The sequence below is a fragment of the Anticarsia gemmatalis genome, chromosome 20 (genome assembly GCF_050436995.1).
Source record: "Anticarsia gemmatalis isolate Benzon Research Colony breed Stoneville strain chromosome 20, ilAntGemm2 primary, whole genome shotgun sequence".
Classification (NCBI taxonomy): Eukaryota; Metazoa; Arthropoda; class Insecta; order Lepidoptera; family Erebidae; genus Anticarsia; species Anticarsia gemmatalis.
The window spans coordinates 2370190-2389302 of NC_134764.1; the positions used below are offsets into that span (position 1 = coordinate 2370190).

The 19113-nt window shown below is 35.0% G+C and overlaps 3 protein-coding genes across 3 annotated transcripts; 1 reads left to right on the forward strand and 2 right to left on the reverse strand.

Moving 5' to 3' along the window:
• The first annotated feature begins 1382 nt into the window (after positions 1–1382).
• Positions 1383–5471, forward strand: LOC142981864 (gustatory receptor for sugar taste 43a-like). Its single transcript, XM_076128002.1, has 8 exons — positions 1383–1563; positions 1937–2130; positions 2629–2785; positions 3128–3286; positions 4051–4221; positions 4478–4590; positions 4850–5014; positions 5421–5471. Exons 1-8 carry the CDS (start codon positions 1383–1385, stop codon positions 5469–5471), a joined length of 1191 nt encoding a protein of 396 aa, XP_075984117.1.
• Positions 5472–5696: 225 nt separating this feature from the next.
• LOC142981865 (gustatory receptor for sugar taste 43a-like) lies at positions 5697–10202 on the reverse strand. The gene is made up of 9 exons (XM_076128003.1): positions 10022–10202; positions 9423–9616; positions 8779–8935; positions 8175–8330; positions 7816–7947; positions 7126–7293; positions 6725–6837; positions 5993–6157; positions 5697–5744 (listed from the first exon to the last, which is right to left on the reverse strand). The coding sequence occupies exons 1-9, from the start codon at positions 10200–10202 to the stop codon at positions 5697–5699; spliced, it is 1314 nt and encodes a 437-aa protein (XP_075984118.1).
• Positions 10203–12406: 2204 nt separating this feature from the next.
• LOC142981866 (uncharacterized) lies at positions 12407–16908 on the reverse strand. The gene is made up of 8 exons (XM_076128004.1): positions 16728–16908; positions 16123–16316; positions 15655–15769; positions 14395–14523; positions 13867–14034; positions 13324–13439; positions 12826–12990; positions 12407–12454 (listed from the first exon to the last, which is right to left on the reverse strand). The coding sequence occupies exons 1-8, from the start codon at positions 16906–16908 to the stop codon at positions 12407–12409; spliced, it is 1116 nt and encodes a 371-aa protein (XP_075984119.1).
• Between the last annotated feature and the right edge of the window lie 2205 nt (positions 16909–19113).

Here is a 19113-nt window from a genome sequence, read left to right on the forward strand (position 1 = left end):
GGACCTCAATATTTTAACCCAGAAAATCATTCCACGCTGATGAAATCGCGAGCAGTAGCTAACTGATCTACAAAATTGAGTATCAGTTTGGTCCATTGTAAAAGTAGCAAATATCATTATGTCGTCTCTTGTCTTTGAAGTTTACATTATAGAAAGCTAACAAAGATAAAATCAGATTAAACGTAGTTATTTATATTCACAATGATTATTTATGTCATACAGGTGATTCATAGAAACATAATTAATTGTTTCATTCAATAGAATATAAAAAATAGACTTGGAAAGAATAAGTAAGGCTGGATATGAAATTCAGTAATTAAATTGAAGGAATACATTTTTGAATTTACAAGCAGAGTGCTGAAATTAAAAACAACAAAGCTGTGTCAGCTTATCCTTGACTAGCATGCAAACACACATACATAATATCACGCCTATTATACCAGAAGGTATAAGCAGAGGTGTATGAAATACTACCGCGTTTCCCATGTAATAGGGGGCGAACCTATTGCAATTTCCTGGGTAAATGTCCTTAAGCTGCTGTTAAGAATAATCTCATATAAGTTGGAAGAAGACCAATAGCACTTCATTCAACCTGGAAATCAAAGCTGGGGCCTAGTGGTCCGACCGCGCTACAGAGAAAATCGAGCTATTGACTAGCTTATAATATATTTAGAACACCTTCATACGATAGGTTGTAACAAGCTTCTTGTGATAAGAAAAGTTAAAGTTCACTTCACAAAAGCTGTTACCTAAAAGAATAACCTAAGTTAGTGTTCTTATCCAATATTTTCACTTCTAAAATATTACAGACCTTGATAAAGTTACGTGTATTTAGTGACTATTAATTTTATTAATATACCTAATTCTGTTCAATGTTGGACAATAGAAAGTTTTTCTTTTTTAATCGTATACCCGTGTCAGCATAATGATTATACAAAAAGTCAGGTAAGCTAGAAATTTCTAGGAATTTTTGTATTCCATTTAATGGAATACTAGCGGATTGTCACGGCTCCGTTTGCTTACAGAGTTCCATCAATTAGAAGTTATTTTTGTAAAAAAAGTAGCTTATGATTGATTCCAGACTTCCACTATTTGATAAATTTTATCGAAGTCTGTTCAGAGATTTAGTCGCAGAATTAGCCTTATTAGACAAACAAACTCTTGTTTTGATTTGCTGTAATGTAAAACTGCACTAGCGACCCAGCACGATTTCGCCCGAGTTACACCGGGTTAATCTTAACAAACTATACACAAAGGCTTTCCCCGAGGTTCATTTTCTAAAGATTTTAAATATATCGTAAACAGATAGACAGTGGCGTCGGACATTGTGTTGTAATAGGTAATTATTAGCCAACCAAATACCTTATTTCAGTTATAACAAGATGGGTTTAAAGAAGCCTCTACGTACTGAATGCACGGTGACCGGTATGTTGGCTACAGTGCTGTATGTTTGTCGTATCGGAGGTATTTGTCCTCTCAAGTTCAAGAGGGTACGGGACGGCTGGCAGATCCGAACTTCTAGGATCTACAGCTTCTATGGAAATACTCTTGTTTTTATTGCTAGTAAGTTTATTATATCACGGGTTGAAGTGCAGTTTTATTATAATTGTATTATACTTGTATAAGTTGGCTTTGTAACTGTACGAATGAAAAAGTGATTTAATTTTGTAGTTTTCAAATTTTGTTGATAAAACGTAACGTCTTACAAACTAGGCCTCTTTCATTGAGAAATGGAAGATTTTTTTTAAATTTTTCAACACGCTTTAGTTTTCTTTTCTAATTTACTGCCCACTAGGAATATACGTAATACTGTGATAAAATTAACATAACACAAAGTTTTGGCTACAATAAACCCGTTGCTCGATTTTTTTCTGCAAATCAATAAGGATTTTAGCCTTGAATGTCCAAGCGTTTTAATAAACTTTTCTATTCGCAGTTTCATTAGTCCTTGTAGCCTTCGTAGCAGACCTGGCCATAGACACGGAGACATCCCTCAAGACTGCTACTAACAGTCTACTGCTGGTGTGGATACTGGACGTGGCAATTGTAGAGCTAGTGCTGTTCTTCGGAGCGTATACCGGCTTGAACAGGATGGCCCAGATGATTGACTGTCTGGCCAAGTTGAAAGATGTAAGACAAAATATTGTAAATACGTTTTATGTAAAGTGAAAAGCATGTGAAACATTGCTCTGATTTTACTGACAGTTATGTAAAAGTGGTACCTACCATAAAGTAGCTTAACAACTATAGTGCGATTCTCTACCGCTATCGACTATCAACAACCGGCTAGCTGTCTAGAAAATTTATATGAAAATCTGATAAGCGCCTCCAGCAGACAGCGTAGGAACTATTGCTACAGTATTTTTAAAATGTCAAAATCTCGATACTTGATAATACCTACGGTATTGTGTCTTGTCTAGTGAATTCGGTTATTGGTCAGGCATTTTCAGAAGCTGGCTTTTTCAAAACACCCCGCCCATCACGTAATTAGAAAATTAAGTTGTTATTATGCCAGCGCTCTGTCGACAGTATAAAATAATGTCTTTAGATACTATCTTACATTCAAAATAAATTATTCTTACTTTTGTCATAATATTTCCTTGTCAAAATAATTCATACTATTGTCAGATAAACAAAGAACTGCACAGTTACCACGCGCCGTTATCGAAGACCAGCAAGAACTGGTGGTCGTTCTTCATCGTGTATTTAATGGTGTGGGGAACCTCCTGTCTCTTCATCAACTTCTCATTATTTATGAATAAAATTGTCGCTATTCACGGCAAAGGTAAGTTCCATAAATTATCTGAGGTAATCTCTTTACTGCGTACACCTTTATGGAAATAGAAGCATCTAACCAAGTGATTTAAATCTGATACAGATTCAATAAGTTCCTATAGAGATATTTAAAAAATGTCTAGCTTTGTACATTTTGATACTATTATGATTGTCTCTTGGTACTAATAAAGTTATAGCGGTTTTTTGATCGAATTATTTTATAGCAATGCTAAATCTGATTAAAAATTAAATTATTCCTTAGTCTTTGCCTCCTTGAGAGAATGGCGTGATTATATGTATATATATAAAATAATAAATAAACCAATGTTTATTTAGATTGTTCCTTTTTCAGTGGTAACATCAAGTTTCTACATATTCCACAACATATTCTCGTGTTTGATGCTGCAGCTCCTCGTGATAGAGTTTGGTCTGATCGCCATGTCAGTACTGTCTAGTCTGCAACTACTGAACAAATGCTTGGAGAAACTACTACAGGAAATACGCAACGAATGTAAGTAGGTCAAATACAGTACTGTAGGAAAATTAGTTAATTAGAACATGCCTTCACTAAAACTGGTTATGGCACCAAGCATGTTGCGAAGGATATCTTCAGACCATTTAAAATAGGTTTTAGGGAGTCAAACGTCAAATGCTCGCTTTTACACTGTTCCGACTGTGAAATACGTGCAACGTGTAAATGTGGTGTGTGGTCGTGATTTGACAACAACAATGCCTGATAGGTGTTATATCATTACTAATATAAAGTTTGTTGCAGCCTCAACGTATTCAAAACCGAAATTAATAATGGACGTTGCATCAACTTGGTACAACCGTTTATCACATAAATCTATAAATCGAGTCATTGACACTATGGCATTTAAAAGAAGTAAGTATGTATAATTTAAGTGACTTTAGTCTGTTTACAAAGGTCTTTTATGTATTTAGCCCTTAAAGTTACGAGTACCCCGGTACGCAACTTTGTACTGTTCTGCGCCTGTACCATGTACCGTAGCCCAACCTATTTAATAATGCCATCAGACCATCGAATTCAGGGCATAAGACACCGTGACGCAGTAGTTTAAGTAGTCGCAACGCCATTAAGTCGGGTCGTGTGTTCGATACCAACACGGAAAAAATATTTGTGTGATCCACAATTATTTGTTTCTGATTGCACTTTGTAGCCATTGTTTGTATGTTTTCAACCCAATAACACAAGAACGAAACTTATCTTCTTTTTTGAAAATTTTCAAAATAATCATAACATTACATTTTCAGGTTTGAAACCAATACCCACTACAGTTCACCGTCTAGCTTACCTGTACTGTTCCATCTGTGACATCGTGAAGCAAGTGAATGAGAGTTACGGACTAGTACTAGTGTTGTTGGTGCTCTCGTTTCTGCTGCATCTCGTCATTGAACTGTATTATATCATCACTGTTGGACTATGTACGTATTTTGGAACAGTTTTTTAAGGCTTTTTTTGTCTTTTTTGAATAGATATTTTCATGCTGTCTACACCTTTACTTGAATGAAATAACTGAAATATTTTTTTAGAAAAATCTTTCTGTTGTCTTAAATATGTATTTACAAGCTTAAAATTTCATTTTGCATTTAGAATAAATGTTTATATTCCAGAAAACTTTTGCATCTTTTTTGCGTTTTACTCCTTATTCTAGGCTCAATAAGCAGTTTCGATTTTCAGTCAAAGGTTGGCGTTCAGATAACTACAGCGCGCCGGTGCAGACTATATGCGCTATTTACAGTCTGACTAAACTGATGATGGTCATTGAACCCTGCCAACGCACTCATGAACAGGTAAAAAAACATTAGAGAAGTAATTTCACAATTATTTTTTCCAGCATGCAAAATAAGTCGTATTTATATCTACCTACTCCAAAACTTAAAAATTTCAAGTGTGTTTTATACTTTTTAAAGTTTTACTTTATATTTAGACAAAAATATATTTTAATTCTATAAAACTTAACTAGTGTTGTCAAATAGTATTTCTTATTCATATTGAGCCCATGATCATCAACAGCCTCCAAAAAAGATTATATGATTTTGTACTTCACAGTTCAACCTGACGGGCTACTTCATCAAGCAGCTACTCCGCTACACTCCGTCTGAACACTTCGGCATGGTGCACGAGATCAAACGGTTCTACCGACACTACATGCTGAAGCAGATCTCTTACTCGCCGCTCAAACTTTATATCTTGGATAGAATGCTCATTGCTGCGGTAAGGAGCTTTTCTGTTAAATGTGTGATTTGTTTTCAACTAAATATACCTTAGTGTTTAGGGAATTGTAAAAGTGTCTTTTAGTATTGGCTTTAGAAATATTAACATTAACTTTGAGGTTTGAGAGATTGATAAGCCACACATCGGCGTTCTAGCGGTCGGAGCTCCGAATTTTGAGTCCCAAATTCACTGTAATATGTATGTATTAGGTGTGTAAATTCATACGCACAAAAAAGTTGCCAGACTGCGGTGCGGGCGGTTAACGTGAAAGTACGTTCAAATATGAAATGTTTAAGGGACTTTAGTTTGCGATTAAAATATCTATTACCCAATTTCCTCAAAACTAACATAGTCTAGGACAGGATCGTGTATTTTAATTATAACTTCATTATTTTGATTGTTACAGATTGCTGGGACTGTACCTACATACCTCATTGTGGTCATTCAACTTAAGTAATAGGGTTAGAAATAATTATATTTCTTAGTTAGAAATGTATGTGTAGAAAAAAGTATCTAATGAAAAAAAATATCTACTTATTCTCAGAACCATTTCGTGACACACTGTTTAAATGTTATTATTTAAAATACAAAATACTTTCACCGTTGTCCCAATAAAATTATTATAGGTTGATCATAACATTTTTATTTAGAAACATACACATGAATATGTACAAGTACTCCTTTATAGTTGGATCACAACAACCAAATATGTTGTGATGCTGCCCATGATCTGAAAAATAGATAGAATAAAATTAATTACATCAGACCGGACCACTTAGTTCCTTGATTTTGTCGTGTACTTGCATACTAATTAGCACAACTACATGCAATTTCAGAAGATAATGCATTCAACATCTAATACGACGTCTTTTACATAAACGCAAACGTGAAACCATCAAGAATCCATCGATTTTCGTTTCTCTAACAAGATTCTAAAACATCAGAATCGGTATCACAATCTTTTAAAATAACACTCACAGCTGCTATTAGGGTCCTGTTTAAAGTGAAGAGCTGCATGGGAGAGTAAGTAACTTGGTTCAGCATCAGGTGTCTGTAGAACAGCTTCAGTTCTGAGATGATGGCGAAGTCTTCTGGAGAAGTGTAGCGGAGCATCTGATTGATCAGGTTACGAGTCTGGTCCATCTAGAAATAAGTAAACGGACAAATTATTTGTTAACTAATTCAATGTAACTTGGTTATTATTTATTAACCGATTTAGTGAGGCGCCTGTAGCCAGTTGCGCTCACTGGTCGGGAAACGATCTGTGGGTAAAGCAAACCTTGGCGCGGTCATTCCAAAGATGGGTGACCGCATAGTGGTATTTGAACTGGGCGTCTCCGTGCTTCGGAGGGCACGTAAAAAGTCGGTCTCGGCTGTTGTCTACGAAGCTAATAGTCGTTAAGCCATATCAAAGGCCTCTCGGGCGGCTTAAAGAACTTTGATACTAGGTTGACCACTAACCATACGACAAACAAACAACCGATTTAGTCCTATATTTGAACAAAGGTTCGCGAACTCTTTCATCAGTCTCTCTTTTCAGCTACTACTCGCCAATCACTTACTAGTAGGTACGATTCTACGTCAAAATGTTTCATCAATTTGTACTTCCTACCTCATACTTTTTAAAAATAAATCTCGAGCGCTATATCTAGAGTTAACAATTAACAGTGAATCCAATTATAAACAGAAGAATGATATTTGATAACTTACTTGTGCATGAGTTCGATGACAGGGCTCTACTATCATCATAAGCTTACTAAAATGAACAACAGCCCATGCCAATTGTAGAGGAACGCTTGAATGATCGGACTGTTCGTCGTGAACTGCAAAAATCATCATATGAAAATAGCATGATGGGGTCGGGGGCAGCCAATGTGGTGTAGTCCATACGAATACAAATAATTAGACCAGCTATACTCCCGTCCCGACTCGCTTTCTGAGTGAATCGTGCTTAAGACAATAAGTCAAATGTCGGTGGAGCTTATGGTTTCGAAGAGGGATATAAAGACGATGTTATCATAGCAGTTGATATTAGTTTTTGGATAGCCGCGTTACTCAAAATATCAGGTACTATTATTACAAAAAATAACTGTTTAATTTTAAATACTTACACAATCCAGTAACAAGATGATACGGCGTGATAATTAAATGCACTAGGAAAGAGAAGAGTAGCAGCACCAGTATAAACCCGGTGCTATCATCCAACTGACGTATTATATCACACAACGAGCAATACAGGTGAGACATCTGGTGTATCGTCGATGGTGTTGTTTTTAAACCTATTTAATACATAACAATTAAAAGTAAAGCTTCAAATATTGGGCCATTTTTAGAAATTATGTATGAAAACAATCTGATCAGCGCCTCTAGTGAGCCACGTATGAACTTCTTTTTCTTCTTCTTATCGTATGGTAAGTGGTCAACCTAGTGTCAAAGTTGTTCAAGCCGCCCGAAAGGCCTTTGACATGGCTTAAAGACTGTTATCTTAGTAGACAACAACCGGGACCGACTTTTTACGTGCCCTCCGTAGCACGGAGACGCCCAGCTCAAATACCACTAAGTGGTCACCCATCTATAGAATGACCGCGCCAACGGTTGCTTAACCCACAGATCGTTTACCGACCGGTGAGCGCAACTGGCTATGGACATACACATACATATTACAGAACATTTTAAATGTCAAACTCTCGATACTCGATTACCTCGACTGTAGAGAATTGCGCTACTTCACGAGTCATTCAATATTTAATTTGAAGAAGAAACGATTAATGACGATATGCCAATGTTCTGTACACTTTTACCTCCATTAATTGCCATTAAATCTATCACGCGGTTGACTGATTTATTTCCAAATCGGTTGAACACATTATTTTTGCTATTTTCTTTGACGACAATAGACTTCGGGTACGTTGTTATCAATGTTGATTCGGAAGCTGTAAAAAAAAACAAATACTATTTTATTAATCCTCCAGAAAAAATACAAGAAAATATTATTATTGCTCTCTATAACTCAAAAATATGTATATTTTTTAAACCACTTCCGATTGGGTTCTCATTACTTTTATTTTGTGAATCATACCAGCAGTTTTGAACATGACAAAATATCGAACGACTGTCTTTAAACTAACAATGAGAATAATAAAGCAAAAATGGTACTTACAATTCTTGTATACGTCCCGTAGTACGTCTCTCAAGCAGTTGTTTAGCAGTTGCAGTGTCGGCAACACCCACATTGCTATCAAAGCGAATTGTATTACAAGTAACAGTAGTTTTATACTCGATATGCCGAAGAATATGTAGAAACTTGATGTTAGGACTGAAAGAAAAATACAATTTTATTGCGTCTGTGTACAAGTAAGGAAAATTGTATCCACCTTTATGATAATTGCTCATAAGGCTCTCTATTCACTGAAATGTCAGGAAATAATGTGTAGTAGGAACTACTAAAAAAAAGGACATGTTATGTTTGTAAAGATTTTATTAGTTTATTGAGCTGGCACAGGACAATATAATAGTTATTAGACTAAAGACTAATGTTAAAGTTTTTAAATAAGAGTCCGATAATCTATCTAATAGAAAGAGAAACAGCCAGTGTGATAAAATCTGTCCCAATATTCCAAATTATTCTAAAGTTAACCAATACTTATATCAAAAGTATGAAACATGCAACGCGAGAGTTTAAAAATTATGAAGTCAGAAAAAGTCGACGAAAAATTAAATCTTATAATGAATTTCCAACAATTGTAAATGTTCTGTATACTCACGGTTGCCATCGACCCCGACCACTTCGAACATGAACAAGCCATAATCAGTAAACACGGTGAAACATCCGAACACTAGTGTAAAGACTACCATTATCCATTTCTTTCTGTCACTCTCTGATATTGTTTGGTGACTGAAATGACTTAATTCTTTGTTTATCTGCAAAAATACTGATTTATAAGTACTTACCCATATTACGGCTAGGCTAAAGAAACGAAACTGGAAGAAATATAACAGAGAACCTCTTTGAAATCGTTAAATGTACCGTTAATTCTAAGAGTTCCACAAAATTCAAGAAATCGTTATTTTGTATGACAGTTTGTTGTTAGAATTTTTGCTTAAGTTCCACTTTAAACGTAAACTTTTAAATATTTATATTTTGGCTTAACTCGAAAATCCGAATTTACGATAAACAAAAACTTAATAATTATTAAGTTATAGTTAAACATAAATAACTAAGATATGAAGTAAGTTCGTAGTTTTTTTGACCCAATTATTGGCTGGTAAAGGAAGCCTTCGTGTAATAAGCTCACCTATGTACCACTATTTCACATGAAGATTACATAAATAGGTACAAAAAACCTCAGTGCAAAATATCTTAAAATGTTTTCAATACATTAACAATATCAACCAATCTAAACGTTACATCTTTCAACTGCGCGATACAGTCGATCATGTATTTCATCCTGTTCATCCCGGTGTATGCTCCAGCGATAACCACCACTCCTACGACGAGGATGTCCAGTATCCACACCATACGGTTGGAGTTAGTCGTCGTCCTAAACGCCTTCTCCGTGTCGATGGCTAAGTCACTCATTAGAGCTACTATTGCGAATAGCACTGGAAGAAAGAACAATATTACGTTAGTAAAAAATCTATATGTTAATATTTTAATGTGAAAGTTTGCGTTTTGTAACGCTTTTAGGACCAGTCTGCTGGATCATTTTTGCTTAGAAATAGTATTGTGATAATAGAAATATCTGAAATCAATCTTAATCTATGGTTTAAGTTACTAGCAGGGCTACTAGTCTTATCTGCAGACGGTCTATTGACCAAAGACTACTACTACTATTACTTGCCGTGAAACTTGTGAACAACGCTAGGAGCGCTGTTTTTCAGACAATTATTGACTCCGCAGTCAATAGCCGGTAGTCATAGAAAATCACACTACTGTTTGATCTCATGGTTAACTCTTAAACTTCGTCTAGGGTCTTAAAATCTCTCACATAATCAGATAAAACTTACCAAAAACAATAACGACGATAAACCCATAAACGCTATAGAACCGTGACACACGGATGCGCCACCCATCGCGGACCTTTTCAAACTTGAGCGGTGCGATACCAACCAGGCGAGACATTCGGAGTACGAAGCTTAGTGTGCCTGATACTGTGCACTCCTTCTGAAGAGGCTCTTCTAAATCCATGGTGTGTTACCTGAAGTATTTGTAGAAGGAAACTAAAGAGAGTGTACGATTATCTGTGAGATTTAACTGACATTAAACCATTTATTTTTGTTACACATAAAAAAAACATAAACAATCAGAACTTAGGAACTTGGCAGTACATATTTATTTTTCAGCTGCATATTATGTACTGTAGCTCGATTCTTTACTACTATCGACCACCGATAACAGGCCAGCTATCGATAAATTTTGCATGAAAATCTGATGAGCGCCTCTGACGGGCATCGTAGGAACTATTTTGGCAGTACATTTACATGTCAAACTTTGGATACCGACTGTAGAGAATCGCGTTACTGGAACAAGCACAACTACGATTTTGCCTGCACGGGTCGGCTTGCATACGAAATATTGTGCATGTATTTGGTAAAACTTTATCTAAATATCGATATAATATAGTATCTTTGTAGAGAATACAGTATTTTTGAAAGAAATCTAGTAACGCACTGAGTTAAATTAAATTTTACGATAAAATTAAGCAGAAACCTATTTATAATTAATGTTTAATAACAGTAGATATCTCGTCGCTCATTGGTTTCTCGGAAACATACCACTTTATAAAAGAATTCCATAATCAATGACCTAATTTGATTACTTTTTAACGCTAGCACAAAACAATAAAAAGTTACCGTAAGGGCGCTAATCATTAATCAATAGATTAATTCGATTTCTAAGTAATAAATTCGGTTTGAATTGTTGTGTTTGTTTGAATTATTTATATCTTATATAAACCCTTCCCTCATTCCAGAAGGTATATAATCGTTATCATTTTAAATCAAATTACAATCAAATCATTTTTATATCTTTTTTGACTATGATTAATTTTTAATAACATTCACTATTTATAGTTACTGACTTTGGGACTTGACTTTAGTCCGCGACAAAATTTGCTCTAATCATTGATAATTTACCAATCAGTGTGAGAAAATATCTTATCTTAAATTAATAATATGTCATGAGTATTTACCTCTCACCTCCTTGCCATGCGACGTGTTTCGAAACTACATGTCACATACGCTCTTTGTAAACAACGATCGTTAAGTACAGAGTACACAAATGAATAACGGTCATTTGAATTATCATAAAGCTCTATCGAAAAACAAACTTATTACTGTTCGTCACGAATTTTAAATCCTGATATGGAATGTAAAATGTAAAGGTATTCCTTATTTTTACGAAGCCTGTATTTATTAAAGCAAAATTAACAATCCTTAATCTGCGAATTAGTTGCCAATAGAAATAATACTTATTCAGTGCAAACACGGGACATCGAAAATGGTACTTTGAACTTGAAATGTATGAATTGAAAGAAAATCGTCACTAATGCCGTATATCAATGTAATACTATCCATAACTTAATCGTGACTCAAAGGTTAACATTTGTTGTTATTTGCAAAGATGTATTCACAGTACATTCAACAATTTTTCCGGCTGTCGTTTGAACATTGCACAGAGAATTACTAAGTCCAATCAAGGATACATAGGGAATCCTAATAAATAAATACGTCGCATAACAAATACTTAAACTCCGGAAGCATTTCATGCACATTTTATATTATTTCGCATTTATTCTTATCCAAACTACCCATAGTTTAAGTACAAAACTAATATTAGGTCGTCGACACACTAGTTATTGGAACTACATAATGATATTTGTTCAGACGTGTAATGTGTGTGTCTACGTCTTTATTGCTCAGTCAACATGATTTAGATCATATCTTTGACGGTACTACCTAATTACTTTGTTCTATGAAGCATTTCATTATAACATTTTTCTAAGAAAGTCTTGAGTGTTTGATTGATCATTACTTAGAAATGTCTGGCTACTTGACAACCAATTGGTTTGTCGGTAATTATCCTGAGATAATAAAATAATAATAAAAAAGAGCCCTTTATAGTTGTAAACAATTTTATTTGGTACCATTTAAATTAAATCAATGTGCCATTATACTATGTATAAAATAATAGGCATAGGTCTTTTAAGCCACGAACGAAGATGTTACTTTGTAACAAATATTCCTCTATCTGACGCCACCTGAATCATCTGCAATGGATGGACACAGGCCAATGATGATGATGATGAAAATAGTATAACGAAAAACGATTCAAAATATTGTTCAACTAAGTAACGGTAGTAGTTAAGTCCATATTTGAATGAGTTGTATATTTTACAACTGGACAACGACGACCAAATAAGTTGTAATGCTGCCCATGATCTGAAAAAAAACAGAAAGAATAACTTTTCACTATGACAAGGTTTATTTGAAAGGTCCACTGATGCTTAGACATTATTATCAAACTAGCTTTAGCCCGCAGCATTCTTCCACGTGGTTTGAGACTTTGGACAGAATTTTCATACAAACTTTCATCCCCTATTTCATATCCTTGGGGGTAGAATTGATCAAAACCCTTTCTCAGTGGATGCTTAACCTCAAAACATTTACCTGATTGCCAAGTTTCAACCTGATCCGTCAAGTGGTTTAGGCTGTGCGTTGATAGATCACTATGTCAGTCAGTCACCTTTGAGTTATATATATTTAGATATTTGTCGATCGTCTTATAAAATTGCTATAAATTTGATACTCACAGCAGATATAAGAGTCCTGTTCAGCGTGAAGAGTTGCATAGGACAGTATGTGAGTTGGTTCAGTACGATGTGTTTGCGGAACAGCTTCAGTTCTGAGGTGATGGCCACGTCGTCCGGAGAAGTGTAACGCAGCATCTGATTCACCAGGTTTCTGGTTAGATCCATCTAAACATACAAATGATACTTATCATAATACGCGTCAATCAGTATGTGTCTGATAATAGCAACAAGCTACGAAGAAGAACGCAGGGAATAAAAACAAAAGAAGTAGGACAGGGTAGTTATAAATAGAATAGTCGTTTCAATAATTGCATCTACCATTAAATATACCATAAAGCTTTATGAGAAGAGCAAGAAACTCACAGCCTCTCTTTTTAATCGCCAAAAGATTAACAATGAAGTTGATACAATAATTAACAATAAGAGATGCCCACAATCAGCGATGTAGACCAAAAGTCAAATTTTGTAGTAGTTTAATATCAACCGTATCCTGAATACCTGTTCATGAGTAAGATGTCCAGGTTCAACGACTAACAACAGCTTAGAGAAATGAAACATAGCCCACGGCACTTGCAGCTCAATACTTCTTGATTGATCGGCCAATGAGGCATGGACTGTAAAAAAAACATTCAGATCAAAACGCAAATATGGACATTGTATGGCAAAATTGTAGTACAAATATTTATAAACATAGCAGCTTAATTAGAAAGCGATCCCCTTTCTCACTTAATCCATTTCCGAAATGAAAGAGGCTTTAAGCAGTGAGGCCACGACGTTGGGGGTAATAATAATGTATCCTTTCAAAAACTGTATTAAATAATTCTTAGCCATGCACGTTTGATCACGAGGCTTTCCTCATAGTTAGAAAAAGTCATATTTATTTCTGATACGCGTAAATTTTTGAAAAGTCATTTCACGTTGCCTCGTGTTTAAAACCTCGATTATCGAATGATCGACCATGAAATTGGAGAAAGTGACTAGATCACTCAGCTACCAATGCTTATAAGAACCTAGTTAAAAATACACCACACAAATACATACATAACCCAACAATCATATGATAAGGTGTGATAACCATATGTAGTAGTATAGAGAGGAGTAAGATCACTAGGAGCAGTCCGTTGCTGTCGTTCAACTGTCTTATAATATCACAGAGGGAACAGTAGAGGGACGTCATTCGACGGAGTGATGTTGGAGACAGTTTCACACCTAAAAGAAAAAATACTTGATACATGTCAGGGTTTACAAAACAACTTGACAATTTATTGTATTAGTAAAATGTGACCTATTATACTTCCTCGAAAAGAAATTCGGCATAATAGATTCTGCTTTAGCATTTCCTCTTAATGTTTGAAATTAGAAATAATTCATTTACTCAGGTAAAAAAAATAAAAAATGTCGCTGGAATTTTCTTTGAAACAAGTAGCGTATGTGCTTCTCCGGTTCAGAAACTTTCTCCCAAAAATATTCAACTGTGTTTGAAAGAAGGACAAACGTCAAAACGACAAACGACAAACTGTGACCATTATTATTAAAATATCGGTAAGGGCTCGAGGATACGATGCTTACCTCCATTCATCTTCATTGAATCAGATACACCGTTGGTTTTGTTAGTAATTTTATTAAACAGATTATTTCTACTAATCTTCTTTGTCACTACTGTTTTACGATATATTGGTTCAAAGCATGATGCTGACGCTGTAAAGCATACAAATAATTAAGTATGAGATAAAAAAAGCTAAAAAAGAAACTTAAGTGCTAAAAGGTCTGCTTGCTCTCTGAAGCACAGTTGTCTATAATTTCAAATTTGAAGGCATTGATGTAAAGGGCGAAGGTCACAAAGTAGGCTCTCTAACTAGATGGATGCATAAAGCTGCAACGAATGAGAGAAGCACAGTACTATACTAAGTAGCGTTCTGATAAGTAGCCTATACTCAACAGTGGAAGAAGTGGGCTGAATCGATAGATAGATGAGGACGTATTATGAAATTTTCATTTCATTATCGTTACGCAGATTTTCAAATCCTCGGAAAAGTATTTACTTCTGGGTCTAAGTGGTTTTTCGTTTATTAAGTCCTCTATTTTTAAACTCTCTTAAAAATAAAACACTATTGCTATTTCATGCGTTGTCTATAAATAGAAAAAGGTAAAAAATTGGAATATACTAACAACTGTTGTACATTTCCTTCACCATACTCTTCAGCGAATTATTCAGTACCTCCAATGACGGTAACACTTGCATTGTTATTAGATTGAACTGAAGCACCAACATGTAAAGTTTTAAAGCTGATATTGTGTAAAATACGTAGAAACTCGATGTTAATACTGAAAAATTTATATTCAATTAAATAATATTCTCAGGTGCATGGTATTGTAACCGGCTGTCCTGTAGGACAAGATGTATGGATGTGAATGTAGCAAAGGAAATTTGTAAGGATCGTACCAAGTGGTGTTCTCTAGTCGCTGCCTACTAGATAGCATGATTTTATGTACTTATGTATGTATAATAATATAAATTCATATTCATACTGTATTTAACAGTTGCCGTGCAAAGGTCTCAGGTTCAAAGACTCAGGGCTCTGCCAGAAAGAAGTTGGTTCCAAATATCTTGCTTAAGTCAAGAGTCTATCTTTGGTCTCCAATATAGGAACAAATCGTGATTTTTTGTATATATGTATGACGTATGTATGTCTTACTTTAATTAATTCGATCACGAGTACTGCACCCAAACAATAAATACACAAAACTATTATTAAACCTATAATTATGATTATAGGATAGGTAATCTACCTTTTCCATCTGCAATATAAACTGCGTGCATAAATATACCATAGTCCGCAAACACAGTAAATGTTCCCAAGAGTATTGCTCCCATAACCATTATCCAAGTGTTCCGTTCTCCTGAAACTGGTGGTCGATGGAAGCTGTTTAATTCTATGTGAATCTGGAAAAAAATATCTCAATGGTATTATTATAAAAACGAAAATATTTTTGTGGTCAAAGAACATAACTGGTTGGAGGTTAAAACCCAAGGCAGTACTTAAAATATTTTTTGGACCTGTGTATTTTTGAAAATGAAATGTCACTTGATCTAGCAGTAAAGGAAAATATCGTTATCACGCCTCGCTTTTTTGAGACTTCATAGAAATCAGTTCTTCAAAGGTTGCAATGCTCAGCAGCGTAGTGGATTTATGGCCTGGCCCACTCCTCATTTCGGGAGATGCGAATCATCTGCATGGCTTGGAATTTGTCCATGGAATTTTCAGCGAATATGTAATAAAAAAGTATATAACTCACAGTTCTCGCTCGTGCAATACAATCAATCATATTCTTCATCCTAGTCATGCGAGTGAACGTCCCCGTGATGACCACCGCGCCAACAATGACCACGTCTGATATCCACACTACTTGGTTACCGTTGCCAGTAGTCTTGAACGAAGTCTTCGTATCTATAGTTAAATCTGCTGCTAAGGCTACCAATGAGAGTGACACTAGAATAACAGAAACATGGTTAGTATTGTAGCTTGATTCTCTACTACTATCGACTACCGACAACCGGCTAGCTATCGAAAAAATTTACATGAAAATCTGTTTAGCGTCTCTACCGGGCTCTGTAAGAACTATTATACCAGCACATTTTAAATGTCAAACTCTTGGATTATAATGTTTTTAAAAACTCTTCGGAGCTATGTGTTTTTGTAACTCCTTTCGTTTTCCCATCCGAAGTTATAATAACAATAATGATCGTATGTTATAAAAGAAGAACATTCATAAAAAGAGCGAGTTAAGCTTTACTATAGAAAAAAATTGTCAACTAGAAAAACAAACACCTGCGATTTACAGACGCACATATTTATGCCACAAGGCAATCGCACTCACATGTGCTACAAAGTAATACTCACTGTATATAATACTGATGACTTGGCCATGCCAACTGTGGATCTTGCACACTCTGATTCTATAACGATTTCGCACTTTCTCAAACTTCAGAGGAGCCACACCAATTATTTTTGAGATAAACAGAATGAAACTCAAAGGTCCTGATACTGTACATTCAGTTCGAAGAGGCTCGTCTAAATCCATGGCGCTTTAACTGCAAAAATACATAGATGATGATCATATATGATTCCTTAGGAGCAATCGGAAACTCTGGGAGTTTTTTATTCTAGAAATATGGTAATACATTGATGAAAAATAAAGCCAGCCATGATTGTATATAAATTCGCGCCAAAAGGTGACGACATTTGCCAGTACATAGACAACAAATAATTTAAAGCAATCTTTACCGGTGCTTTAAAAATGTCCGGTTTCTAAACAATCAGTATTACTACTACCGTTTCAAATAACGATTATTCATATTATGTCGGTGTATTTGCTAACTGAAGTCATTAATGTTTTATTGAATAAAAACGATTAAAGATGTGTCGACGATGATTAATTAATAGAAATACAATATTTAAACTGTAGTAGAAATAACAAAAACAATGAAAATGTATTTTATTGTTTTAATAAGTCTCACATTAGAAATGGATTATACTTGTGTAGTAAAAAACTTGACGAAGAAACAGAATATTCGCTTAATTTTGGGTCAGAAAATTATCTGTGTGTCACAAAAGTTGTAGTTATGAACGAGTTATAAGTAAATAAGTTCTTAAGTCTATGTATTTTTAAGTAAGAAGATGATTATGGATGCGTAGAAACTCTTCAAACTTTAGATAAATTAGTCCAAGTAACCAGGTATGACTAGTAACCAGATGATTTTGTTGGCTAAGCTTATCTTAACAGTTATTTAATAGTTTACCATAACTCCTGCAAATACTAGTCTATTCGTAAAATAACTTGATAATACATATACTCAAAAATATGGAGTACCTCAGGGCTCTCCTTTAGTGCCAACAGTCAATTTACAAGTTTGTAATGGTAATATTAGGTTGCGATGTTTTTTGTTTCGTAACAATGTGATTTGTGTTATATTCTAACAATGTAATTTAATATCTAGGCTGAGGTAATAATTAAGGCGGTATTTAAAGCGTGTATTAAGAACATTGTACACAAAAAAGCAAGACATTGTTTTACAGAATGCCGGTTTATTTGTTACTTGTTTAAAGGTCAATATTATTATATCGTGTTAACTTAGCTATATATTCAAATTCTAAATAATATCACATTGCCTTTAGAATGATTTTAATACATACTACATCATTCTATTGACATTTTAACATTGTATCATTGTACTGATCGCCGAGTAAACTATGACTTGGTTGAAATATCAAAAGACCTTACATAAAAATGATTTAATTTCAGTCTTAAATTTTCGCTTTTAGGTTAATTATAATGGATCTACCCCAAAAACACGAGTGCACTGTCTCGGGTTTCCTCGCCTTTGCACTGCGAGTGGGACAAATGTTGGGAGTTGCATCTATCAGGTGCAGAAATGTACCAGGAGGCTGTCGCATCAGCGTATCACGAGTAGCTGAGATTTATGGCAGAATTGTTACTTTTATTGCATGTAAGTTAATTTATTTACTATAATATTATAATGCATACTCTTTACTGTATGAAATCTCTTGTATAAAAACAATAAAGGTATATAAATAATTGACTATAATTAAGTTAGAAATTTAAATCATCTGCAAAATTTTAGTAAGCACGACTTTCTTCCAACTGATGGGTCACAAGTATCAGTTTTTTCAAAGGCACTTATTATAAAATGCGGGAGCCCGCCACATCGTCTGCGTAGACTTTTGTTTTCAGCTCCACTCCTAGTAGTCAAAGTGTGATCACAATCAGCATGCAATGCACTAGAGGGGCGTATATCTTATTTAAACCAAAATCTATACTAATATTATAAATCTGAAGAGTTTGTTTGTTTGTTTGAACGCGCTAATCTCAGGAACTACTGGTCCGATTTGAAAAATTCTTTCAGTGTTAGATAGCCCATTTAGTAAAAAAGGCTATAGGCTATATAACATCACGCTACGGTCATTAGAAGCGGAGTAGCAACAAAAAATGTAACGAAAACGGGGAAAATGTTGACTCATTCTCTTAAGTGACGCAAGCGAAGTTGCGCGGGTCAGCTAGTTATCTATAGATAACTGGCTGTCGTTAGTCGACAGTGGTGAATAACCGTGCTTCTGGGTGGCAGACGTATTTTTTTATAGGTACCTACTTTATGTTTCAGGTATTTTTCCAGCAATATCGGTGGTGTACGACTTCTGCTTAGATCGTAAAGACGCGATCCACTCCCGCCACAATTCTGATAGCGTGGTGTTTGTCGCCACTGTGGCT

What these genes read in the sequence shown, in the direction of transcription:
- LOC142981864 (XM_076128002.1), top strand. Translation starts at nt 1,383, where the DNA reads ATGGGTTTAAAGAAGCCTCTACGTACTGAATGCACGGTGACCGGTATG. An exon ending in TATCATCACTGTTGGACTAT is followed by an intron (nt 4,222 to 4,477) that starts GTACGTATTTTG and finishes TTCGATTTTCAG; the next exon opens with TCAAAGGTTGGCGTTCAGAT. An exon ending in GCCAACGCACTCATGAACAG is followed by an intron (nt 4,591 to 4,849) that starts GTAAAAAAACAT and finishes TGTACTTCACAG; the next exon opens with TTCAACCTGACGGGCTACTT.
- LOC142981865 (XM_076128003.1), bottom strand. Translation starts at nt 10,202, where the DNA reads ATGGATTTAGAAGAGCCTCTTCAGAAGGAGTGCACAGTATCAGGCACA. An exon ending in GTATCGCGCAGTTGAAAGAT is followed by an intron (nt 8,936 to 9,422) that starts GTAACGTTTAGA and finishes GTATTTTTGCAG; the next exon opens with ATAAACAAAGAATTAAGTCA. An exon ending in TTTAATGGCAATTAATGGAG is followed by an intron (nt 7,294 to 7,815) that starts GTAAAAGTGTAC and finishes TGTATTAAATAG; the next exon opens with GTTTAAAAACAACACCATCG.
- LOC142981866 (XM_076128004.1), bottom strand. Translation starts at nt 16,908, where the DNA reads ATGGATTTAGACGAGCCTCTTCGAACTGAATGTACAGTATCAGGACCT. An exon ending in AGTCATCAGTATTATATACA is followed by an intron (nt 16,317 to 16,727) that starts GTGAGTATTACT and finishes CTGTTATTCTAG; the next exon opens with TGTCACTCTCATTGGTAGCC. An exon ending in GTATTGCACGAGCGAGAACT is followed by an intron (nt 15,770 to 16,122) that starts GTGAGTTATATA and finishes ATTTTTTTCCAG; the next exon opens with ATTCACATAGAATTAAACAG.